Source organism: Sceloporus occidentalis, unplaced genomic scaffold (genome assembly GCF_023333645.1).
Source record: "Sceloporus occidentalis isolate IW3139 unplaced genomic scaffold, rSceOcc1.0.p SCAF_2, whole genome shotgun sequence".
Lineage (NCBI taxonomy): Eukaryota > Metazoa > Chordata > Lepidosauria > Squamata > Phrynosomatidae > Sceloporus > Sceloporus occidentalis.
In genome coordinates, this window is record NW_028316982.1 from 222951092 (window position 1) to 222977750 (window position 26659).

Here is a 26659-nt window from a genome sequence, read left to right on the forward strand (position 1 = left end):
TTTGATGTTATCAATAAAGTTGCTCCTTTTGCAAATGAAAAGCTCTGGTATGTCTATGCTTCTCTTGGGGAGGATGCTCCTTGACCCATGCTAATTTTTGTCCCCTTCCTAGGCTGGCTCAGGGTTCACCCTCAATACCATGTTCCTAAGGCGAAACCCAGTGGGATTCGGGTGTTCCAGAATTTGCGCAACAAGTGCAGCAGCAAAGTATGAAGGGATTTCTACAGGGTGAAAGAGATTCTGGATTTCCTATTGTCCACACACATAGGTTCATCATAAGATAGCTGACCATGCCTCTTTTATCCTTAGACAGATTGTTTTATGAGGTTAGTCAAGCTTCACCAACTAGAAAGGGAAGATGGCAGGAAATGGAAGATCCATACATATCTCCTAATAAGCCTGTCATGCAGCCTCCATATATGCTAAATATGGGAACAAAAATGAACTTTGTTAAACCATACGGGGAGGCGTTACAAACCGCCGCTTTGAGGCAGTCTCCCGGCGCTGCTGTTTGCTCCGTGAGGGAGCCGCCGCAGCCAAACCGTGCAGCTCCCTTACGGAGCAAAAAAGAAGCTCCAAAATGGAGCTTCTTCTGGCGGCACGCTCATGACGCAGTGAGGCGCCAATGGCGCACTCGTGACATCATTAGCGTTGCGCGATGTGCGGACGCACAGCATCCGTTATGTCAAGATGGCGGCGGCTGTGTGGAACGGCCGCCGCCATTTGTTACAGACAGAGTCCGTAACAGGAATGGGGCGTCTGGAAGAGACGCCCCTTTTTTAAACTGGGACGTCCTGAGGACGTCCCAAGTGGCGGTTTGTAACCCGCCAAAGTGTCCAACTCTGAAAGAATCTTGTCCTGTACCATATTTTCATTCATTTTGGTATCCTTGTCAGAAAAAAAAATCCACAGTTAGTTGATTCTCCTCCCATGTACTTTAACAATATTGTTTGTTCCATAACAATAACAAGACTTAAATTCAAAATCATGCCAGTGGCCAACCACTAGTAAGATAGGATTTTGTTCCCCTCCTTTGTGCAGTCATGAAGACCTCTTCTGAATAGTTTCCTCTGGGAGCTACAGAGGAAAGAGAGATGTGCTCTCTCTTGATTCTGTTAAAAGAAACAGCTCCATCTGTGAAACAACCCCTTTGGATCTTGGCCCAAGACCTCAAGAATAATATTCTGGCGTTTTAGGTCTGTAGACATTATGCACACTCCTGCTAAAACAGAGGATGGCATTCAACAGTGAGTGTATGTATGTGTGAGATTGAATGAGAGCATATGCATTTCTGTGTCACCAGAACTTTGCAGGCTGCCTCACTATTCATCATATTTCTGTTGGCATAGGCATCTAGTTTTATCTCCCAGGATGGTTTCTCACTTCTTTTCAGCAAAGACAAAAAATCTGAATGCAAAAGATCTAATATAAAATATACCTCCTGCAGGATATCACTGTACACATTAGAACCGATCATCATATCAACAAGTCATCATGATCCAGCCCGCCACGAGGAATAAAATACAATTTCAATTAGTCACCATTTATTTCAGTGTTTTAAATTGACTTTGAATATATTCCCATTTTCTAAATATTTTAAAGAGAAGTTATTCACTGTTCATTGAATTGCCTTTTCAGTTTATATTTTCCAGAAAAAAATGGTATATCTATTTAATTAAATTCTATGTGTCTGCAAAAATCACATAGCTTTCGGCTGAATAGTGAATCCATTTGGGTAGAATTGGGAGATGTTTTGTACATACATGTAAGATCCACATATATTATTTTGTAAAAATTGCATATACTTGAAGGGACAGCAATTTGTATTTATACCACATAGTAAGAGATATTCCTATCAGAGAATAAACATATGAAACACCCTCTTAATATACAGCTTAAAAATTTGGAAATTGTATTTTAAGGGCATTCTTAAGGACAAAACAAGGAGAAAAACAAATAAACTCAGAACCATTCATACACAGCAAAAACAAAAAGACAAACAAAAACACAAATCCAGGAGAAGATTTTAAGGACCTTTAACCAAGATAACATTAAAGACTTCATACCTTTTCACTTTCTTTAGATGATTATAAAAATATATTTAATAAATGTTTATACTGTGATTTTATCTATCATTTTCTATTGAAAATATATATTTCCATTGAGTGATAAGTCTGGAAACAAATTGTTCATATATTGTAACTACATGGAGGAATGTATGACATGCAACTTTTCAGCCATACAAATGGAAAGGTATAGATGCACACATTTATGTTTGTGGAAGGGCTGGTCCATGTAATTTTAACAAAAGTTGAGTGCTTGCAAGTAGTTTTAGTCCTTCACTGATATACGTGTACCTCAGATTTAAATACATCTTGAAAGAAATCTTCTCTGCTCAGTGGTTTCAGATGTTGCCAAAACTCCCCTTTTTGCTAGATGCCTATCTGCACTTGCTCTTTGTCATGTTGAAAGCAGAACATGGACAGCAAAAAATTATCAGCTCTGTGTGCAAGTTCCTTTCAAATGTGAAGCACCTCCAGGTGAACATAGAAACTTAGAAGCATTCGGTAGGTGCCCCATTTCACATCTATCAAGATTAAATTACTAAAAGGGCTCTCATATAGTATCTACTGAACAGACACAAAATCCACACCAGGTAAAAATGGTATCATTGTAGGTTTTAAAAAAGGAATCTTTTTTTTTTTTGCTAGTTAAGCAAATTTTTGTCCCTTTGTAAACGGTATTCCAGGCTTTTGCCACCTTACTAATATTCAAAGGGACTTTACCAAACAAACATCCATGAAGCCTCTTCATAGTGACTCTGCCTAACCAGCACATGCCTTGTTGCTTGAGGGCACTTATCTACAGTCTAGGATTTCAACAGAGGTCTGAAAGCTTGCTAGCAAGCCTATTAGGAGTGACATAAAAGAATGAACACCACAGCTATGGCAAGTCCAACAGAAAAGGAAAGATATACTTTATATACAAAGCTGAACTTTGAAAAAACTGCAACTTGTATGGCTGCTTTCCCATAATACATAAAGAGCAACCTCCCCAACAAACCATAAAATTAGCATTTTCCCCAGAAATAATTTTGAAAGCAAAGTATGTTTCTTGCGATCCTGCAAACATGACCTCGCATACCAAATTGGAGTGTGCTTATATGAATGAACTTGAATCTGTTGGACTTGCAAACAGGTTCTCAAAATATTAGCATCTATTCAATGCATTTTGATCAATTACATTCTGGCTTTTTAAAAACTTTTTACTGGATTAAAAAGGAAAAGGTAGCAAAATTTGAATTACAGTTGAATTATACTGAATTTCAGCAATAGAAAAATAAATAAGATATTAATGATTGCAAGCCATGTAGACCTGTCTACTGACACTATGGTAGTTGAAAGGATCAGCTGTCTTAGAAGATGTTCTTTTGTCTGCTAGTCTGCTTATCTGTCTGTCTGCTTAACACACATTGCCTTTGAATAGCTTTAGCCTTGAAACTATTCACCGTAAACTCTTAAGTGGTAAGAACCGTGGCATTCTTGCATGGTTAAATTCATCTTATGTCTCTTTTGTTTGCATGCTGTCCATATCCACTGCTATTGTATATCACAAATGTTTGAGTATATAGTATTGCTACATAATAACAGTATAAATGCATTGCACTGTCCCTATTTGTGAGATATGTGTAATTGTGCATGGCCTTCAGAGCATGCAGATGTGCTCATTTCTTGTACAGAGCAGCATATATATCCCATGCAGAGTCTGGATGATGTAGCCCAGTAGATCTATGAAAGTTTTGTAGAGGTACAGATATTTTAGAGCTTTTACTTTTAGGTATATTTTTATATGGCTATTACTAGTTTATAACTGGAAGGACTAAAGTATCTAAAGTATCCGATGCCTGATAAATTAACTCAATTCCTGTATGTCAGTCTGGTCTGTCTTATCAGTCGATGTTGCTTGACACAGCTATTTCCTCTCTCTCTAGCCTATGTTATCCTTTTTTTTTTTTTTTGCATTGTGCTGATAATTTGTGCCCATTGCTCACTGATGGATAATAGCATGATTCTGCTTGAATGCAAGTGAAAGTCACTAGAATGCTCTCCCATTTCTGCTGATTGGATGATGCAGCAAAGCAAGCAGGGAAAGATGACAATAGCCCCAAGACAGGGGGAAAAAGCAGTAAAAGTGACATTTTCCATAGAATTGTATTTTGAAAATGTCTTTTAAATGTTTTGTTTTTAAATTAAAATATTGGTTGGCCTACCAAAAATAAGTATGCCACAATAAAACTGCCATGGTTAAAGAAAGATTTCCTGTGATGGAAAGAATAAATGTTTTAGAGTGTGAAGCAGGAGTACAAAGTTCTAATCATAAATTCTGCATAACTTCATTGTGCAGAATAGCTGATAACAATTATCTATTGCATGTTGTTCGAAACAACTTCGGTGGGGATAATTCATTATATAGAGACATATACAGAAGATTTTTAAATAAATGAGTAACAGTAAGCTACTCAATAATTAAATTAATTTTGCAAGTAATTACTCTGAACTTGATATCCAAACAAATAAATTTTAACACTTGGCATCACAAAAATGTGACAGCCTTTTATCCTTTCCAACACTTCAGCTTGTTCACACGTACAAGTAAGCACTAAGTTGTCATTGTTCATTTGGCCAAGAATTCTTACAACTTCCATACCAGCAATTCAACTATTACAAAGTAAACATAACAATACAACCGATATATTTGGAATTTAGTTAACAATAAAATAAATATTTATGTCAAACTCTTTTTCTTGATTGCACATTTTATACTGGAAGCTTAATGGTCACAAAACATGAAAAGAAATATCAATTACTTTTTTTTTTTTTTTTGTAATCTACCATCAAATTCTAATACATCAAGAAGGTAGCCACTCTAAGCCACAAAGGCTTTAATTTTCAAGTAAGTCAATGAAAGTTTTCCAAATACTTTTACGGTTATACAAAGTTTCACATCCATGCTGAGCTATTCACCATTGTATAGCAACAGTCTTGAAGTGGGCCGGGATGTTATTAGCAATTAATTGAGGGAGAAACTATCCAGTGTGGTTTTAAAATTCGGAGATGGAAGTATTAACATAAACTTTACGTGTTTATAGTATGAATAGGAAGTTGCAGTTCCTGAAGCTGGGAAGAGCAGAAAGAAGGAATAAGGGTATCTTCCATTTTAGAAATGCTGAGGCACAAAACACAGTCACTTCTAGTATTTTCATACATGAAATCCTTTTTCCTGTATGTGCATCATGTGTAATCGTAAAGTCTGTAAACTGCTCACTATTCGTCTCTGGTGTCCAATAAGTACAACACCAATTCTTCTAATGTCACTGCAAAACAAAGATAAGTTTAGGAATGAGAGTGGCAGAAGGTGGTTGAGAAAACATGGTCAACCCACCAAATATTTTGCATGATCTCTGAAATGATTTAAATGGGATGCAAGTTTTGAGATGATACATTTAAAAGAGAGCCAGGAAAGCCACACAAAAACTATCTTGGAGTTAGTAATTTGCCCCAAAAGATACTCTGTCATCAGTCTGAATGCTGTTTTAACATTATTTTTGGTTGTCAAAATTACTTTTTGACTGTAGTTTTCATTATGATTTTAAAAATTATTTCTGTAACATTATTTAATTTAGATATTGTAAAATGACTTGTAAGGTGGACTGTTAATATATTCTCTCTCTCTTTCTGTGTGTGCATGCATGTGCACACACACATACACTTGTGTGTACAAGAAAAAGTGTGTTTAAGGGAATTTACCTTAAAAAAGAGAAGGAAATGAATGACCCAGCTATGGTGCCAAGAATATGGGATAATCCTGAGAGAGAAGATGGTGAGTTTAAGATATGGGTTTGTTTTCTAAAGTTCAGCCCCCTCATGTGCCTTGTATTCCAGATTATGGGCAAATTGTATATTTTAGATGTGAGAATTTGCCATTCTCTTGGAGCAGTAAAATAAGTTCAAAGGTGTGATTTGTATTCTGAGGCTCAGACTCTACCTTTTGCCTTGTATTGCAGGATTTCACTTTCAGCTGCAATCGTTTGCGTTCTGTGTCTTGTGAGTACTATTTGGCATTGAAGCTATTTCATTTCCTCATGAACTACTGCATTTCCTCATAATTCCAAATGTGCTCACTAGCCCAGAAAAATTGAGGACTTCTGTATGCTAACAGGATAGTATACTTACTCAATAGTCATTCTTGAAACAAGATCCATAGTTGTGTACCCTGCTGCCATGAAGTTAGTTTTATACTGGCCCATTTTTATTGAGTCCAGCCAATCACTGACTGATACAAAGAAAGGATATTCTGGAATTTCACCAGGTGAATCTGGCATTCTGCAGAAAGAAATGTAGGTGCAAAACATGAAAAGAAATGGACAAGAAAACCCTCCAGGATATTAATGATTTTGTTTTCTGACATCTTATTTCTTAAGTTACATGAAAAATAAATCAAGCAGTAAAGTTCAGATTCTAATCTAAGAACACAGTCATTTTCACAACAGTAGATCTTTCTTATATCACAAGTTGCTTTGTAGCTTTAGTTTCATTAAAAGAAACAACTCAGGTTTCAGAGGAAAATAAAACATTTTTTTCTATTTGATTTAATATAATTAAACAACCCCCCCCCCACACACACTTTGTAACCTTTTATACAACTATGTGCATGTAAATTGAACTGGATGGAGTTTTATGCTGAGTCATATGTCTAGTACTATAAAACATTAGACTACAATATTTAGAAGAAAGGGAACCACACAGTTTCAACAAGTTGTGGATATTGAATTCCTACGGGGTAAGAATGCTGAAAAATTCTGGCCTGCATCCTTACCTCCAAGATTTAATGCATGTATCATATAACTAAAATATTTATTTTGGATATTGTTGCTTTACTATTTTGTCTTTTATTGTTCAGAATGGTACATTATTTGTATCATATGAGTATCCAATTGTCACGTAAGGGGTACACTTTCACATGGAACAAATACTGAACTAAAAGTTAATGGTGCTTTGATATGTTGCATATTTATCATACTGTCAGTAGTATAAAGACCAGACAAAGACTTTCAACTCATCTCCTTATTTTCTCAGTGTATGTTCCTTCTATGATAAAACAGTTTAAAACACTTGTTTTACAATTAAGAAGCTAGGGCAATAAATAACAAGTGGTGTTAAATAGCTTTATTTCTGCACTGTGGATATATCTCCAGCCTTAGAAGTCTTAAAGGGGTTAAAATCCCATATAAAGGTTCTAACAGAGAGAGAAAGCCAGTTTTCCTTACCAGAAAGCTTCACAGATCCTGCTATTAGATCTGATATGAAAGGTTATTTTACATATTTGAGAACTTGTTATATTTTTATCTTTGCTTATTCTTCTTGTGCTATGATTGAACAGCTGTTAAAATTTGTAAGATTTTCTTACAAGTAAAGAAACTGTATAACTGTGGCTGAGAAGTTGTCTCTGGCATAAACCATGTGGATCACAGCATTTGCACAGGGGTGACACTTGGTCTGGGAATGTTAAATTAACCATCTAGTCTAGCACTGGCAAAGTACAGAGCATATTTTCTCAGAAGAACTCTATACTAAGGCATATGTTCCCCCAGTTGCATGGTCTATACAGTGGGCCTTGGAATCTGCTGGGATTCGGTTCCAGCCCCCCCTCCCCCCCGATACTAAAATCCATGGATGCTCAAGTCCTATTATATACAGTGGCATAATAAAGTGGTCTCCGTGATATAAAAAGGCAAAATCAAGGTTTGCTTTTTGGGATTTATATATTTTAAAAATATTTTCAAGCTGTGGATGGTGGAATCCATGGATAAAAAAATATCTGTGGATACTGAATTAACTTATGAAAATTTCTAATAGAGGCTTCAAAATTACAAGAAACAAAACAAACAATTTACCAGAATCATAAAAACTGCACCAGGTAGCTGCAATAGTACCCATGGTGACATTCCATTCCACATTACTATCCTCTATGTGGACATGTCACTTGAAACACTGAAAACTCATTTCATGGGGGGAAAAATAATATGAACTTTCTTTCATGCATCAAGTACAGGGTAAAATGAAAAAGGAAAAGTTAGAATGCTACCATGAAAGCTGATGGGAAGGAATGGGCCACTTTCATACTCAGACCCCTCATTTTGTGCATTAACATGGCTTTAAGTGGTAGCTGTCACATAAAGATCATATAGGTGAATCTTACATAAGTACATCCTCCACTAGCGTATGAAGAGAGCTTGGGTTGCGTATCAATTTATCTAGGAAGCTGACAATGTCAGTGAACTTCGGCCGATGGTTCCTTTCCTTTTGCCAGCAATGAAGCATTAGCTGGTGGAGAGAAGCTGGGCATCCCATGGGAGCAGGAAGCCTGTAACCTTCTTCTATGGACAGAATGACCTGAAGAGGAAAAGAGAGGGAGAAACCAAAGTGATTCAAGCAATTCATGCAAGCAATTTCAATTTCATATGCAAGGTAAAGAATGAGACTCCACATGCTCCACAGTTTCAGTGTTAGACTAGGGGACCATTGTTCAAATCTCTGCTCTGCCATGGAAACCCATTGGGTGACCTTGAACACATCACACTCTCTCAGCCTCAGAGAAAGAGCCAAAGCCTCTCTGACCACATTTTGCTGAGAAAACCTCACAATAGGTTGGCCTCAGGGGTTTTCATGTGGGATTTTCTTGGCAAGATTTGTTCAGAGGAGGTTCACTATTGCCTTCCTCTGAGGCTGAGAGCATGTGACTTGCCCAAGGTCACCCAGTGGGTTTCATGGTTGAGCCAGGAACTGAATCCTTGTCTCCAGACTCACTATGCCACACTGATTCTCAATATATGCATTACAGAGTGATTTTATTTTGAAAATCTTTGTTGCACTATTAGCTGTATTAAAATTGAAGTCTTTTCTTGTAAAATTGTAAGCATTACTCTTCTTTCATGAGAGATTAATGAAATGGTTTGGTGGTTATTACAAAACCTGGTGTCCCCTTTCTTTGGGATTAGAATATATCTTGAACATTTCTAGTCTGTCAGCCACTATTTTGCTTTCCATGTTTACTGAGAAAGTTTTGTTAGAATTTGGATGGATTCTGTCTCTACAGCATATCATCTGTTACTGGTGATTTACTTATTCCTTGTGCTTTGAGAACAGCTTCCACTTTTCTTTCGAAAATAGTAGGTTATCAAATGTTTCTTCCTGAAAGGAGTCTGTCCTCCTCTAATCTCTTTTTTATAGTTCTTCCTTGTATTGTTTTCAACTTCTTTTTGTGTATGTTCTGATAATATAATAACTTTCTCCTTTGAATGTCCAGATCTCTGCTCCTCATTTAAATTTTCTTTTGATTTGTTAGATCTTGCAGAAGAGGTCTCCTGTTCTTCCCCTTTTGTTGGTCTCTTCTATATCTTTGTAAAGATTGTTATAATAGTTATCTTCATCTCTACACACAAATTGCTCAACAGTTACATTCAGGATTCTGACCCTATTTCTGTTACCTTTATTTTTGCTTTTTGTCTCTTCTTTACTGTTTGAAGAGTATCATTAGTTATTCAATGAGGATTTTCTTTCCTTTGTCAACAGGATAGTCTTTTTGCCCTCTTGCCTGATAATGTGCCTGGTTTCAGTCACACTTCTGATTCCCAGTCAAGTAGGTTTAGCATTGCAAATCTGATATTTTTATGGTCTTTGGATCCTGCAGGGATATTATTTAGGTTGCACTTTGGGGCTGTGATTGATTTAGTGTACTTCCTTAGCTTTATTCTTATTTTTTTTTATATTACCCTGTATTATTGGACATGATAAATTAGCCATGCTGATGAATACCCAATGTGGGTCCTAACTTCCATGACTATCTAATCTCCCTTTAAAGCCACTCAAGTTATCACTACAACTATCACTCCATTTTGAAGCAGTGAATTCTACAATTTAACTCTGTGCTATGTGAAGAATTAGTTCCTTATATTCATACTGAATCTCCCATTTTTCTTCCTCTTCATTCCAGCTTTTGCCTTTACTAGGCAGCACAAACTTTCTTGTCTTATGTGCCAATCTTTTAACTATTTCAAAGGTGGGGAAAAGTGAAGCCTGCATGCAGTTGCCCAGTCTGTAACTATTTGAAGACTTCAGAGGCCCTATATGGAATCATAGAATCGTAGAGTTGGAAGATACCACAAGGGCCATCCAGTCCAACCCCCTGCCGTGCAGGAAATCACAATCAAAGCATCCCCGACAAATGGCCATCTAGCCTCTGTTTAAAGACCTCTAAGGAAGGAGACTCCACTACACTCCCTTTAGATCCTGTGTAGAAATGAATATCCCATGCCTGCCTTGAAATTCATCTTTGTTAGGAAGGCTAGAGACAGTTTTTTAACTAATAAAAACTGATTAATCATATAAAAATTATCTGGGATGTTCATTACTAGGGTCTTCATAATGTGCATACCTCTTGCCAGGTGCTTAAATGTAACAGTCTTGGAGCTATGGTAGAGACACACACATGGAAACAGACACTCATTTTCGTTCATCACTGTAGATAGAAATGTGAGTTTACTGCCTCTTAGTTTAGTATTCTCACAAGTCATGAATACTGAAACAAATGCAAAGCCAAATGGAGAAACTAAAAGTATTATACATTTTTGAATTTTATTTCTTTAAGTACTTGTTTTGTTTCTGCCCTGTATTTCTGTGTTTTACTAAAATATTTTTGTTAAAAATATTTAATGCTCTTCTTGGTTGCCCCTCCATTCATTCTTTACATAATCTGTTTAGAAAAGATAAAATACAATTCTAATAAAATGAAACAAAAATAAATAAATTAATAAAATACATACTTTGTAATCAAATTGAGGGAACTTCTAAAAGCAAAGCATTGCAACAATTAATAAAATCTTGCTGAAACTGTATAGTTTCCCCCTGCTACTTTAAAGGCCAGTAATGAGGGAGTGAGCCTGTGAAGCAGTTTGAAGAAGGCTGTTAATTAAATGTTATAAAATGCACACCTGACAGAAATTTCCTGCTATATTTTGCATCGCTGAACACTTTTCAAGGGCAAACCCACAGACAGCAGTAATCTGCACGTGAGCAGACTGAGGCATGGGCAACTATGGACAAGGCTGCCTTGCACATGAAAGGATGAAGTTGGCATCTCATTCAAGGCTGGCCATTGTTATCACCTGATCATCCCAGAGCAGTACTGGATCCAAGAACACTCCTGAACTGCATGTCTTATCTTCCAGAGGGAGTGCAACCTCACGAAAAGCAACGTGTTCACTCAATCCTGGGATAACTATCTCATTACCAAGAGGTCCTCCATCTTGTCTAGACAGTGCCATGGTTTAGTCACACATATCTAATATCTAGGCTATGGTTTACAATTTCCATAGCCTGCCTTGCATCAAATGAAAAAGATCCAGAGCTGGGTTGCAGTGGCATCATTTAGGTTGGTGTCACCTAGTGAGGCAAGGGGGGGGGGGGAGGAGTTGCTTTGACCTCCTCCTTCGCCACCTGCCTGCCCACCCAGACTGCTACTGAGGGGGGTATGCTGTAGTGCTGTGGCTTCTAGAGTGACCACCCCTCTGGAAAGGCTTTCAGGGTCCCTTGTGGCTGCAGTTATGCTGGACCATGAAGGCCCTTGCAGCCCCTCCTTCCAGGTGTCCTATTTTGCCCTTGGGAAGCAAGCCAAACTACCAGCTCCAAGCTTCAGTGTCTCAGGCAAGGAAATAGAGTAGTATCTTGGCTCCAAGAAGACTGCAAAGAAAACAGTGGTTCTTTAATCTAGTCATGAGTCAGCAGTCAGTCTGATACAGCAGTCCAAAGGGGGTAAACAGAAGATGCAGGCAGAGTTCAAGGCAACAGGCAATCAGTCCAGGAACAAGGCAACAGCAAGGCTTCTCTCAAGAAAGATGGATAGTTCTCAGCCTTTCTGGACTGAGTGAGGTGCTGGGATATTTATAGCCCATCTGGATCTCATAGGTGCTTTCTATTAGCAGCCTGCTTTTTAATCACAGAGATTGTTGGTGTCTCTCCTTTTCCTGGTATCTCTCTGCGGTGGTAGATGCTGGCAAGTCTGCATTGTCCTGTGGGGAGGAAGCTGTCGTGAATGTGGCTCTGGTGCTGCTGGCTGCAGGCTCACCTCCTGGGGCAGCTCTGGCATAGCCCCCGGGCTCTCAGCCTCTTCATCCGATCCCTTAGAATCAGAAGACAAGCAGGGCATGACACCTGGAAACATCTTCAGGGTCAAGTGCAGCTGTAGCCCTGAAGGCACTGCCCCCCCCCCCAGCTGCTGCTACTGGGGGAGGCAGCACTGTGGACTCCGGAGGGCCTGTTTAAGGTCTGGTGTGGCTGCTGAGTGAGTTGGAAAGTGCCTTTTCTAGCTTGCCCTTCTAACAGTGCCAATCCCTCTGAGTGCACCACCCTGCCGAGTTACAGACCCCTCTGGAATGTCACCTGGTGCAGCTTGTATCCCCTGCATCCCCTCATGATGCTACTCCTGGGTTGTATCAATGTATTGATGAGAATCAATCTCAAACTACAGATGCCTCAGATAGATGTTAAAAGATATGGGAGACTATGAAATACATCCCCAAGAAATCACAAAAGCCAAGAGGCCAAACAATAGTTTCTCAAGACTCTTTCTAAGAACGTTCAGCCAAACATGACTAGAAACACCACAACACAGTGGAGATTATCGCACTGGGTTCTGAGAACGTTCTCATCCCGTGATGAGAACGGAACGCATTTGAGTATACCGCACGTATGTGTTCCAATCGGGTTCTCAGAACGCTTAAATGTGTTCCAAATGTGTTCCAGGAGGGTACAGATATGAATGTGTTCCCAGAGAGCTGAAACGTGATGAGAACGTTTCAACAGAGGTGTGTGCGATATTCTTATCTGTTCTCAAATCCGTTCTCTCATTCCTCCGTCTCCTGATTGGCTGAAAGAATGACAGGCAGGGAGGGAGGCAGGCAGGCGAGCGACTGCAGTGAGGGAAGGGGTGTGTGTATGTGTGTGTGAGGGGGGAAAGAAGGAGGGAGGGAAGGGAGGAAAGTTGGGACAAGTGAGAGAAGAGGAAAGAAGGGAAAGAGAGAGAAAGAGAGAGGGAAACAGGGGGGCCAGAGCAGAGAGCAAGAGGGAGAGGGTCTGGCTGCTTCTGCGGGGGCCTCTAGTGTCATGTCCAGTGGGGCTCCTGTGCTGTCACAATGCAGGAGGCAGGGATGCCCAGGACCTTCTCCTCCTTCCCTCCAGGAGGGAACCCACAAAAGCTCCTCTGTTTGGAGCACCACACAAAAGCAAGCAAACAACTCCCAGAATTCCATAGCAAAGAGCCAGACAAGAGTTAAAGTGGGGAGGGAAGCTCACAACCTGAAGGCACACATTACATGCACACACACAGGAGGAAATGGGATGACAGCAGAGGACTCTTCTTTTCTAACCGGTTTAAAGAGCTGCAATGGCTGCAGGGGCTCTCCCCTTGGTCCAGTCCCCTCCCTTTCCCTCCGCTTGAAGGGTCCTCCGTGGAGCTCCCTTAAAGCCCAGGCTGCCAAGGAGGGGACTCTGCCCTTGGCCCATCAAGTTACATAAGTTTTATCCTATTTTCTTCAAACATATGCCAGCATATGAAGCCCCAGCGTTTTATAGGGGCTTGCCTTCCTTCCCTCCCAAGAGAATCCTCGGACTCCCTTCGGAGGGAAGACAAGATGGGAGCGGGGGATGCTTGCCTTCCTTTCCTCCCAAGAGAATCTTCGGAGGGAAGACTTCTCAGTGAGGCTGAGAAGCACTCTCCCAGCCAGAGTCCCTAGGCTTACTGAAATCCCCCACCTCCCTTCCCCATAGAAATCAATCCAAAAACTGAGTTTAAAAGGAGCAGAGGCAAGCCCTTTGGGTCTGCATCTGGGAGAGATTTTAAACTCTGTTTTTGGATTGATTTCTATGGGGAAAGAGGGGAGAGGGAGAGATGGCAGGACATCCCCATAGCCAAGCAAGCTCTGCCTCCCCAGATGAAGACCCATAGGGCTCTCTGCTCTTTAAGCTCCATTTTTGGATTGATTTCTATGGGGAAAGAGGGGAGAGGGAGAGATGGCAGGACATCCCCATAGCCAAGCAAGCTCTGCCTCCTCAGATGAAGACCCATAGGGCTCTCTGCTCTTTAAGCTCCGTTTTTGGATTGATTTCTATGGGGAAAGAGGGGAGAGGGAGAGATGGCAGGACATCCCCATAGCCAAGCAAGCTCTGCCTCCCCAGATGAAGACCCATAGGGCTCTCTGCTCTTTAAGCTCCGTTTTTGGATTGATTCCTATGGGGAAGGGAGGTGAGGGATTTCAGTAAGCCAAGCCTCCCTTTTTCCTCTTTCCTGGGAGCAGCGCCTCTCCCTATCTCCCGAGCCGTCCAACCTCTGAGTGGCGACGTCATCAGAACACAGCCCACAAAACGTAATACAGCAAACCGTTCTGAGAATGGTTTCGCTGTGCGGTAAAATGCAGTTCTGATCACGTTCTGATCACGTTCTAGTTTACTAATGCAGTAATATCTGTTCCAGGAACATTCTCATCACGTGATGATAGGAACGTTCTCAGAACGCAGTGCGATAATCTCCATAGTCTTGATGTCCCATACCAGCCAAATGTCCTAACAGATTGCCATGAGCAATGTTACTGCTGAGAGGTCCAGAACAACCAACAGGGAACTACTAACAAGGTGACCAAAGTTTTAAACATATGAAGTACTCTAGCTCAAATATTCCACATTCAGTCCAGAATTCTGTTTCTCATACTGATCAGCAAGGCTTCAAAGCAGTAGTCCTCCTGAACAACCGGTATTAAGTGCTTCATCTGTAGTAGCTGCTTTGGGGCCCACATAGGAGAAAAGTGGGATATTAATTAATTAATTAATTAAATAAATACTACCTCTCAGTGTGGATGTTTACTGTAGCAGTGTATCTTGTGGCCCTGTGGCCATGAGTGCCTCCCCACAGCAAAATCCCAAAGTAAAGAATTTGCATATAAAATCTACACAGTCCAGTATGGAAGATGATGGGCAAATATCCTGAGATGAGTCATTTGAGAAAATGTCAAAGAAGTATTCACACAGAACTGTTTCATCTAGTTTTATGTAGACTTGCTTCATGTAGTGACTGATTTTTATCATGTCCTAAAGCTGTCTTTCAGCTCAGTCTGTTAAGCTTTCTACTTTTCATGCAAAGTTCAACCACACTGGCTAATGGTTATTAATTAAGCAATAAGGAATGAAAGACTGCACAACACTCATAATTAATGGACATCTCTACTGCCTGTCATTATGCACAAATCAGTACCAACACAGCTTTGAATGACTACAATAATGTAACAGCTAAACAGGTAACCTATTTTAGAGTACTTATTTCAGAGTAATAACATTAATATGAAAAACTCATCAGTATATCAATATACAGCAGATAGGCTGATGCTCTGTATTTTCAAGTTATGGTGCATTAAATGTAATCTGACATCCTTGTTGAGATTTGTTGTTAGCTGTTTTCAGGTCGATCTTGACTCATAGAAACCTTGCGAATGAGACATCTCCTCTACGTTCCTGCAGTCTCAGGCCTGTGACCTCCCTGATTGAGTTTATCCATCTGGCATGTGGGCTTTCTCTCTTTACACTTCCCTTCACCTTCCCCAGCATCACTGACTTTTCTAATGAGTCATGCTTTCTCATTATGTGGCCACAGTATGACAGCCTCAATTTGGCTTCCAGGGAGAATTCCGGCTTGATCTATTCTAGGACCCATATGTTTGTCTTTTTAGCTATGCATGGTATTCTCAGCACTCTTCTCCTGCACCACATCTCAAATGAATTGATTTTCTTCTTATCTGCTTTCTTCACTGTCCAGCTCTCACAGCTTGTTGAGATACTCTGGCTCAAATTGCTTGGCTGAAACATGACATTCATACCAAATGTGCTTTCATAAAGAGAAGACACAGGTGCTCCTGGTTAACTGAAAGTCAGACCAGGCAATAAGGATTCAGCCTATGCTAGACAAGGTTACACTCTTCCTGAAATCTCAAGTTTGTAGCTCATGTTTATTCCTGGACTTAGTCCTAAGCCTGGATATCCGAATTTTGGTGGTGAACAAGAGTATGTTTGCATAGTTAAAACTAGTGTGCCAACTATACCCATTCCTGGAAATGTCAGTTCTGGCTGAGGTGACACATAATAATAATAATAATAATAATAATAATAATAATAATAATAATAATAATATGTTTTATTTATAGACCGCTATTCCGCAATGATCATAGCGGTGTACAGTAAAAATCATAATGCAATACAAAATACAAGGTGACAAAGGAGGGAGAAGTCTCGTCCGATGCTGCTGGGCCTGTCCGATCGCTCCCTCTGAGGCCAAGATGCCAGTCTAGGAGGGAGGGGCCTCCTCCCCCAGGCAGTCCCCGATGTTGCTGGGTCCGCCCGATGACTCCCTCTGAGGCCAAGATGACAGCCGAGGAGGGAGGGGCCCCTTCCCTCAGGCAGTCCCTGATGTTGCTGGGTCTGCCCGATGACTCCCTCTGAGGCCAAGATGACAGCCGAGGAGGGAGGGGCCTCTTCCCTCAGGCAGTCCCCGATGCCGCTGGGTCTGCCCGATCTCTCCCCCCGAGGCCAAGATGACAGCCGAGGAGGGAGGGGCCTCCTCCCCTGGGTCCGCCGGATGACTCCCTCTGAGGCCAAGATGACAGTTGAGGAGGGAGGGGCCTCTTCCTTCAGGCAGTCCCTGATGTTGCTGGGTCTGCCTGATGACTCCCTCTGAGGCCAAGATGACAGTTGAGGAGGGAGGGGCCTCTTCCTTCAGGCAGTCCCTGATGTTGCTGGGTCTGCCTGATGACTCCCTCTGAGGCCAAGATGACAGTTGAGGAGGGAGGGGCCTCTTCCTTCAGGCAGTCCCTGATGTTGCTGGGTCTGCCTGATGACTCCCTCTGTAACAATGCCAGGGGTTACCAGTCCATCTCCAGGCACAATCAAAATGTTACAGTGGAACCTTGCCTTACACGCGGGAACCCCCCCTGCGTAAGGCGAATTCCGCCTATGCTCAAGCCCCATTCAAGTGAATGGGGCTCATGTGGATTGAGGCATGGCGGTGCCCCATTCATTTGAATGGGATGCGCTGCCCCTTGCACCCTGTGCACTCCTGCGTGCCTTGAGCACATGTCCTAAAGCCGCGTATAGCACGCCCGTCTATAACGCAGGTGCACTGTATTTATGACTTGGGTCCAGACTATGTGAAAGACAGTATCTCCCTATATGAGCTTGCCCAAGTTTGAAGATCATCAGGGCAGGGCTTTTCCTTGGTCCCAAATATGCCATCAAAGGTATATTTGGTTAGGATATGTGAGAGAACTCTGTTGATAGCCACAGGTTGTGAAGCCTTTTTGCATAGGAGGCTAGATTGGTCCCCTCTCTGTTCTCTTTCTCCCAGCAAGCAAAGACCTTTTTTTTATTTAAACAGGATTTTGGCTGTTAACTGATTGTTTAAAAAGGGTATTTTATTGGGGCATGTATGCTATAATTTTTTATTCACAGCATTATGATTTTGACTTTTACAAATAGTTATAAATTTGTACTGTTTAAACTTCCAACTAATGTTGACCCTAAGGCAAACCCATCATGGGGTTTTCTTGGCAATTTTTTTTTCCAGAGGGAGTTTACCTTTGCCTTTTTTTGAGGCTAAGAGAGTGTGACTTCCTCAGGGTTACCCAGTGGGTTTCCATGGTTGAGCAGGAATATGAACCCTGGTCTTTAGAGTCCTACTCCAACACCCAAATTGCTAAGCAAGGGTAAGGGAATAGCCCCCTGCACCACATCCAAAAAGGGAGACACATACATATAAATTGCACTTACATGGATGCAGGTCAGCAACATGATGGCAGTGTATGTAAGAAAACTATGCACTGCAATATTGGGCTCATCCAGAAGGGAAAGTCTCCCTGGAAGTACTAAGAGTTTCACATTCTTTCTGATTGATTTTATCTGCATGTTCCCAAGTTTGCATCTATACTCTTTCTTGAATTACCTCAGTTTCCTTTATTCCCTGGTCCCATGTGTTCTTTCTCCTGCCCATACCATTGATCAGGTGTCATATGCATTATTTCAGTAATTGACTTTCACCAGTTTCCACTGTGACTTGTAAAATTATTGTTCAGGAGTCCAAGTGCTGAAGTGCTTTAGCATTACGACACTACTTTAGCATCATTTGTTTTAGTGCTAGCATACCTCTTTCTCTCACTTGATCTCTGCTTAATCCATATCTACAGGCAGTGGCCATTTTAACTAGTTCTGGAATAAGACAAGTACAGATACCTTTCATTTTGGAAAATACTGATTTAATTTAAATTGACCTGAGCAATAGGACTGAAAAGTCCTTGGTAATGCTGGGAGTCCCCAGGAAATACTTTGGGATGAAGAAAACATCTTGTGGATTCAAACTTGTTTATATAGTATCAAAAACTGGGACTTTCTGAAATGTTTTTCTCTTCTGGTGGGTCTCATTGACTCACTTTGACCACATTATTTTCATATAGAGCAATGATTTTCACATGGGAGATCATGAAAACCTATTGGTGCTTTTTAGAAGCACTGGGGATGTGCCAGGCTGAGGGAACATGTCCTGGAGACAATGGAGCACAGGTGTCCTAAACTGACAGTCCTAAAGAAAGAAACATATTTTTTTTTTTTGGGGGGGGGGGAGATTCATCTTGGGAAAAACAATTCCTCTGCTTCCATTTGTTGTTGTGGTGTACTGAGTTCAAAAAAGAAGCTGAAGTGGTTGGGCTAGCTGCTAATTTTGTCTTACCTGCAGTCAACCTAGTCAAATCAATGTAACTTAAATTGGTCATGCTTTATTTATATTTTGCTGCATGCACTTCATTTCCTCAAAAAGACTGCCTTTCTCCTTTGAGAATTATGTGCATGCTCGCACAATTACATATAATGACTAGAGATTTAAATATGTCTAATAATTGGAATTGGATAGCCACAGTGACTATATTAGATTTATTCCTTGTAGTTGATGTTGCTATAATATTGGAAGTGATGATGATGTAAATGTTAGTTTACATCCTGTTCCATTTTGTAATTGCTTACGAAGCCTCAGGGTCCATATTAACAACACTAAAGACCATAGTTAGGATGTGTTCAGTTGAATAGGCCTGCAAATAGTTACCTGTAGTGATCTGAAATACTTACATCCTGGTTAGACATTTCCCAGTATGGCCGTTCTCCATATGACATCACTTCCCACATCACAATCCCATAACTCCATGCATCACTTGCTGAAGAGAACTTTCTGTAGGCTATAGCTTCAGGAGCTGTCCATCGGATAGGAATTTTTCCACCCTGGAAAATATGTTTAAACATAATATATAGTTTGTGAGATGTGCCATTCTGCTATGTACTTATTAGTCTAAATATATGTGCAAAAATAAAGGGGTATGTATTTAGCTGGTAACAGAAATATCTTAGGTAAAGGTAAAGCTAGTCCCTTGATGTGAATGTCTAGTTGTAACCGACTGTAGGGGACAGTGCTCATCTCCGTTACTAAGCTGAAGAGCCCGTGTTGTTTGAGGACTACTCTGGTGCTTGTGCCACCAGCCTGACTGCACCAAACATTGTTATCTTCCCACTGAAGTGGTACCTATTTATATACTTGCATTTGCATGTTTTTGAACTGCTAGGTTGGCAGAAGCCTGGACTAGTGACAGGAGCTCACACCATCATGCAGCACTCAGGCCTCAAACTGCCAACCTTCCAATCTTCCGATCGTTAGAATTAGCACCTTAACCACTAAGCCACTGCATCTTATTCAGTAATAAATATGGCACTGTTACAACAGTATCATAATTGAGACTCAAAATTATCTTAGTCATCTACTCTAACACATTTCACATTATTTAAGATTCATGTAATTAATCAGGACAAATCTAATGACATCTTCTATACTACATCTGAAAGCTCAACAAACATAACAAATTGTGTGTTAATTAAAGAGGTAAAGCACCCAAAGCAGACTGAATGAGGTAGAAAGTATTACCATTGACATTTATCATTATTTAGATTTTAATTTTTTTTCATGAGAGGTTATAAACAAAATGGTACACACACAAAAAAGCATTATTTAAATTGATACATACTGTGTAGGTTTATACCCGAAGCATTGACATTATATTATCCATCTTACAAATATTGCACACATGCTTTTTTTTATACTTTTACACTTACTCTGTGATGCATCATCATTCTGCTATCTTTAGTAAAAGAGGGGAAAATATGGCTTATTTGCTAAAGTCTTTCTGTCTCTGTTACACATACACACAAGATATATGCTAATTCAGTGGAGTGTAAAGCATATGAAATGCAAAAGGGGACATTTATGTATGAAGCTTAAATATTTACATTGCTTTTGGATTCATACATACAAATCATAACTTAAATTATTCAGTGGTTCCTATACTGCTGTATTTCACAACAGCTGTGTGTTCTGCATTGATTGAATTTTTAAAAAGCCTAATGTAAAGCTGGGCCAAAGAGCTCTTAAACTGGGACAACCTATTGGTTTGACCAATTCAACAGCAACTTCATAGAATCATAAAAACATAGTGCTGTAGAGTTGGAAGAGACCACAAGGGCCATCCAGTCCAACCCCCTGCCATGCAGGAAATCTCAATCAAAGCATCCCTGACAGATGGACATCCAGCCTCTGCTTAAAGACCTCCAGGGAAGGAGACTCCAATACACTCCGAGGAAGGAGTGTGTTCCACTGTCAAACAGCCCTTACTGTCAGGAAGTTCCTCCTAATATTGAGATGGAATATCTTTTCCTGTAACTTGTGGAATTCTAAATAGTACACATAGGCCTGAAACAGATGAGCCAAAAGGACAGCAGTGGCACTGCAGCAGCGCTGTTCACACTGGGGCTGTGGCAACTGCACACTCCCAGCCCTGGTTTGAGCTGCTGCCACAATCCTCAACAAGACCACAGGAAGGAGTGAATTTTTCCCACCCCTTTTTGGCCCAGTGATGGTGCTGCATCTCCATGGTTTCCGGCTGCGCTTGGAGCATGTGTCCTCTAAACGCTATGCCCCAAATGTGGCTGGGATCCACATCATTTAGCCCACCTTTTTGGGGCCATGGTCAACAAAAAAAATATCATGCCTAGATTAAGGGAAGCAATAATAGAACTCCATTATGCTTTAATCAGAGCTCACCTGCAATTCTATATCCCGTTCGAGCATCACAGTTTAGGAATGAAATTGACAATCTGGAATGTGTCTGGCAGAATGTGACCAAGATTGTACATTTTGGAAAACAAGCCCTATGAGAAACAGCTTAGAAAGCTGTATATGTTTAGCATGTGGAATAGAAGCCTTGTGTTGGGGATTGATTGAACATTTGTGCCAACAGCAGAACATAATTAAAAGTGAAACAATAAAACACAACACCAAAAATACTAAAACAATACACTAATATACTAAAAACAGAATCCTCGTCAGTCACTACACATTTTGGCAGTCTTAGGTACATTCACTAACTTTTGGCCAAAACAAATGGCCCTGAAGGGGCAGCTTCAAGCCACCCCTGAGAAAGCCGGATGGGGGCTGTGGCAAGCACATGCTGCAGCCCTGATCTGGCTTTTTGCCAGTCCAAAAAGAATTGGCAGAAAACTTTTCCTTTTTTAGCTGGCAAAAAGCCAGCTTTTCTGCTGCCACAAAGTATGACTCCTATGGCATGCAGTGTATAAACGCTGTGCTGCCAGGCCATCGCAAACCTGCCAGCCATGTGGTCAAGCAGGTGGTTTCACAGAGGCAATACAGGGAGAGGCGGGATACAAATAATAATAATAATAATAATAATAATAATAATTATTATTATTATTATTATAAAGGGGTCATCTGTTTTGCTCCTTAATCCATTAAATTAAAGAGGAAGTCTTCAACCCTTTATGGAAGTGGTTAAGTTCCTCCTCCAGCCAGAGGTGCAAAGGAAGACTGTTCCATAAATTTGGAGCCATGTCCTGAAAGTCTTGGTGGAACTGCCAATAATCTTTTGTCTGTAGGTCTTAAATTCCTAGATGGTACATACCATACTAGCCAAGCTGCCAGATACTGGGGGAGATTAAAGCGCAGGGCCTTAAATACCAGGTCCAAAAGCTCATAATGAGCCTTGGTTTGAACTGGCAGCCAATGGAGATTCTCTGAGGAGCCAATGGAATCATGGGAATATTTAGGGCGATATGAAAACAGCACAGTTCTGGATTAAAACCATAGGAGTGAGAGAGCAGAAAGGTAAGGCTAACAGGAGGATATTACTGTCAGGCTAACTATGAGTGAATTGGAACATTTGCAGATGGCTCCCCCTCATTTAAATCAATAGCAGTGTGTATATGTGGCTGCACCAATGTGGTTCTGCTCACCTCACACTGCCATTGACTATAATGGGACTTGAGTATTTGGCAGTATTAGGCATTCATGGGGGGAGAAGATGGATATGAAGACCGGAGCCCCCATGGATACAAAGGGCTGACTGTACAATTATCCAGGCATGAAATAACCAAGACCTGCACAAGCAAATGGACAGCCTTGACAAGTGAAAGTCTACAGATATTATAGATATTCAAAAGATAGAAGTTACATGCCTTTGCGGTTGCCCTGATAAATGGGCTCTTACAGTCCCTTTCATCTTTATGATGATATGAGTCTATATCCAAGCAAGTAGGCAAATGTAATGTACATCTATGCTTTTGAAATCTTATCTCATATTTTCTTTCCTCTTTTTCACTCTCCATGTTCCTTCATGATATGTAGTTCATTGGCTTTATTTAAAGTAGTGCTTAAGTCCAATTCAGAATCCTAATTAGCAATCCTACCTACTTGATTTTTAAAAAATAATGTTTGTCTCTAGATTGTTATTTAGTTTATTGAACACAATGGTTCTGGACCATTCTCCTTGTATAGTAAGACAAAACAAAAACAAAACAAAACAAAACAAAACGACAGCAAAACAGAGGTAACAAAATCCATAAAGGTACATATCTTCTGTATACAGTATGCAAAATATTGCAACGTAAGACTATTACTTATGCTACTCCTAATGGCTAGGGGAAATTACATTGCTAATATTCATACAGACGATACATTTCTTGTATAAGCAGTTACAGGCATAGGAATGGGAAATTTCACTGCTTAATTACTTTTGTAAAGTATATTTTTATGCAAAAGAATCTTTTACACTTTCCATTGAGCTGAGTGAAAGGCTGAGACTAAGCAATATCTGTTCATGAATAATAGAAGGACACATTTGCTTCTGCATAGCTAAAATAATATTTCCAGTGCTCTATGAAAGTAATAAAAAACTCTAGCCCTGCCGGGATCTCTTTCTGATAACACTGTTACATTGAAAAATATTTATTAAACTCTTATTGTATAAAGTGTGCTCCATCACCAAATTAGAATAAATATCCATGGTTATCAATATCTAATTTCTACAGCAGACCTATCAAATCTGTCACTGTCCTTGCAGAGGAAATTTTTTACATGAGCAAGCATTTTTCCCTGCTTGAAACCACGCTGAATTTTTACCTCATTTCTTAAATTTATAATGAGCTTGGGGAAATGCTAATTTTGCTTTTCTGTTATAAGAGAGCAGTAATGGTACTATTCAGATGCTTATGATGTAGCCTAGTTTCATCTACTGCCTCCTGAATTATTCTTGATTGCAGCTGAGAGGCAAGATACCACCATGAGCTGTCACAAGTCCCTTACCTAATGAGTGAGCAAGTGCCAGATAACTCAGGCAGAGTGGCATATTGGTTCAGCAGGACTGTCTACTGGAATGAAACTTTTAAAGCACAAACCCACAGGTCCCGTGAGCTGGAAATGGGCCATGCTGCGCAAAAGATAAACGATGGAAATAAACAAGAGATCGTGCAACATTTTTTCTGGTTCTGGGAGTCTAGCTGTCTATAGCGTTCTCTACCGACCTTGTGGAGGGTAAAATGAAACAAGCGATGTGTGTGAGTAGTATAGCACAAGCAGGCATTTCTAGTGTTTGCTGTGGTTTTTGTTTTGTTGAAAAAGAAATCCACCGACATAAGAACAGTGAAGTGGGAAAATGTATGCACTCATAATGGGGTATAGTTTAAACATCCTTTCTTTCCCCATGAAAACCATTTTTAAAGTAGAGAATAAAGACATGTCATAATTGCTGAGTGCGGAGAACAGGCAGAATTATGCCAGGCTAGCCACAGCCAATCAGGAAAAAGCTACCTACAGCCAATCAGGAGTTAGTAGGCAACAGCCAATCAAATTTTGGCTGGTAAGAGGAGAAAAATTCCATTGCTGACAGCTGGAGTCACATAGGTCTTTGGTTTCAGACAGTTAGGGTGTGATTGTATGAAAGTCCATAGGTTAAGGACTGTGAGCGCTAAATTTGGAGGGGAATGACTTACAAGATTGTCTGGGTCTGAAATAAGTAACCACGCTACTAGGTACTATCTGAAAGTGAATTCTTCAAAGGGGAAAATAAGTAGTTTTGGTGGTTCTTGTCACATAATTTGGTAGCAGCAGTGGGATGAAAAAACCCATGGGACTGCCACAATAGGAAAATAGTTAGGAGAGTGGGATGTAAGGTAATTTTCAGTATACACATGCTATTGTCTTATAAAGAGGGTTGTCTAAAGCTTCAGCAAATCGTTTGTGGCAATGATATAGACCTGACCCACTTGACTTGGACCCAAGTCAGATTCAAGTTGAATCCCATTGTCAGAGAAAGGTGGGGTATAAAACCTTGAAACAAATAAATAAATAAATAAATAAATAAATACATAGTTGCTTCAGTAATGCAACTTGGACTCAACACTACAATAAATGATGCACTGACTTGACTTAACTCATGATTTATATATATTTTAGTAAATGACATGCTGGCCTAACTTCATCCAGAAATGTTATGGAATGGAAAACTGTTTTTTCTTCTTCGTGGTCTCTGCGAATCATACAAATGGGTTTTACTGCGCCTGCGCAGTGCTGCTCGGAACCTTCTGGAATCACTGGGCAGAGTTAACTCTGCAACATATTGAAACTTTTTGGCGGTAACTCCGCCCACCCGTTATAAGGCCCCTGCCTTCCCGCTCTTTTCCCCAGTTCCTTTTTTCCGCCGCGCTCGCTGCTCCTAGGAACTTTCGCTTGCTTTGAATCACTCTCGTTTTTTGACCTTCGGACTGCTTTTTGACTACTCTCTCTCTCCCGCCCCTGGTAACTCGGACACTCGGACTGTTTTGACTTCGGCTTTGGATCTCCTTGACTCGCAAGATGTCCCCCCCTTTTAAGAAATGTGACATCTGCAGCGGAAAGGTTCCTGTCCAGGATCCCCATTCCTCTTGCCTCTTCTGCCTGGGCCGGGACCATGACCCTAGGGTCTGCAGCCTCTGTAAGTCCATGTCCTCCCAAGCCCGTAAAAATCGGGAGTCGCGGCTTACTTCTGCCATTGCCCAGGGCAAGATCAGGGAAGGGGACCCTCGCCCGGCGTCAGCTCCTTCTGCCTCGGCTCCACCTGCCCAGGCTCGCAGCGGCCCTTCCAGCGCTCCTCCTTCTACTTCTCTGGGGCAGGACAAGGGGAGTTCGGACTCTTCTCGCCAGCCGGCCCGAGATGCCGCTCCCAAACCCCTGAAACATTCCCGCACATCGGGGTCAGTCGGGCAGGAAACGGCTACCAGCCGTACGGAGGGAGTTCCATCTGAGACACCGGGAACGTCCCGGGCGGCCCCGGAGAAAAAGAGGTCCAAGTCCAAGCCTGGTTCGGACCCCACTTCGAGGAACACCGCCTCCGAGGAACCCTCGGGCTCGAGGGATTCCGTTGCCCGTACCGAAGAGCGAGCTGGTCGGACGGCTACTATCTCGGAGTCTCCGATCCAGTTTTTCCCTCCGGATGCACCGCCTCGTCACAAGTCAGCCAAGAAGAGGCAGTCTTCGGCCCCGGAGGCGACCTCATCCTCTTCGGCTAAAAGGTCCAAGTCGACCTCCAAGACTAGCTCCCATACGGGCTCACCTTCCAAGAGGCGCTCGGACGATGCTTCCCTCCCTCGCAAACCGCACCGGGAGTCCCGCCGTGACCGTCCGCGTCCCGGCTCCCCGGGACGGGTCGACCCTCTGGCCACGCCTACGGTGGACAATCCTTCTCCAAACCTTCACCATCCGGCTGCGAGTCGCCTTCGGGACACCGCTGCCCAGACCGTGCCAACTCAGACTCAGTCGGCGACAACGCTCCCTTTCCTCCTGTCAGACGACGAAGAGGTAGCTGATCAGCCGCCGAGGTCTCCTTCTCCAGTTTTGCTGGCTCCACGCTCTCCGACCGATCCGCAGTATTATTACGACTCGGAGACGGACCAATTCTTTCTCCCGGTCCCTAAGGAAGTGGCCCTTTCCAAATCCTCCCGAGGTCGGGACCGTCCCCGGGATTTGGACCAACCTCGCGACCAAGTGTCCCATCGTCGCGAACTTCCTGACCGGCCAGGCCCATCGACAGCGGTTTCCTCCCGGCGTGTGGACAGGCCTGTCCAACACCCCAGACCGCACGCTGCGGTGGACT

The 26659-nt window shown here is 41.5% G+C and overlaps 1 protein-coding gene across 4 annotated transcripts in view; it reads right to left on the reverse strand.

Moving 5' to 3' along the window:
• Positions 1-4916: 4916 nt before the first annotated feature.
• EPHA6 (EPH receptor A6) overlaps positions 4917-26659 on the reverse strand; it is a 608811-nt gene continuing 587068 nt past the window's right edge. For all 4 annotated transcript variants that reach the window (XM_089512280.1, XM_089512279.1, XM_089512277.1 and 1 more), the window contains 4 exons: positions 19266-19415; positions 8260-8453; positions 6234-6383; positions 4917-5374 (listed from right to left, as the gene is read on the reverse strand). In XM_089512280.1, coding sequence (XP_089368406.1) covers positions 5260-5374; positions 6234-6383; positions 8260-8453; positions 19266-19415 — 609 coding nt within the window. In that variant the 3' untranslated portion in view covers positions 4917-5259. The remainder of the gene's footprint in view (positions 5375-6233; positions 6384-8259; positions 8454-19265; positions 19416-26659) is intronic.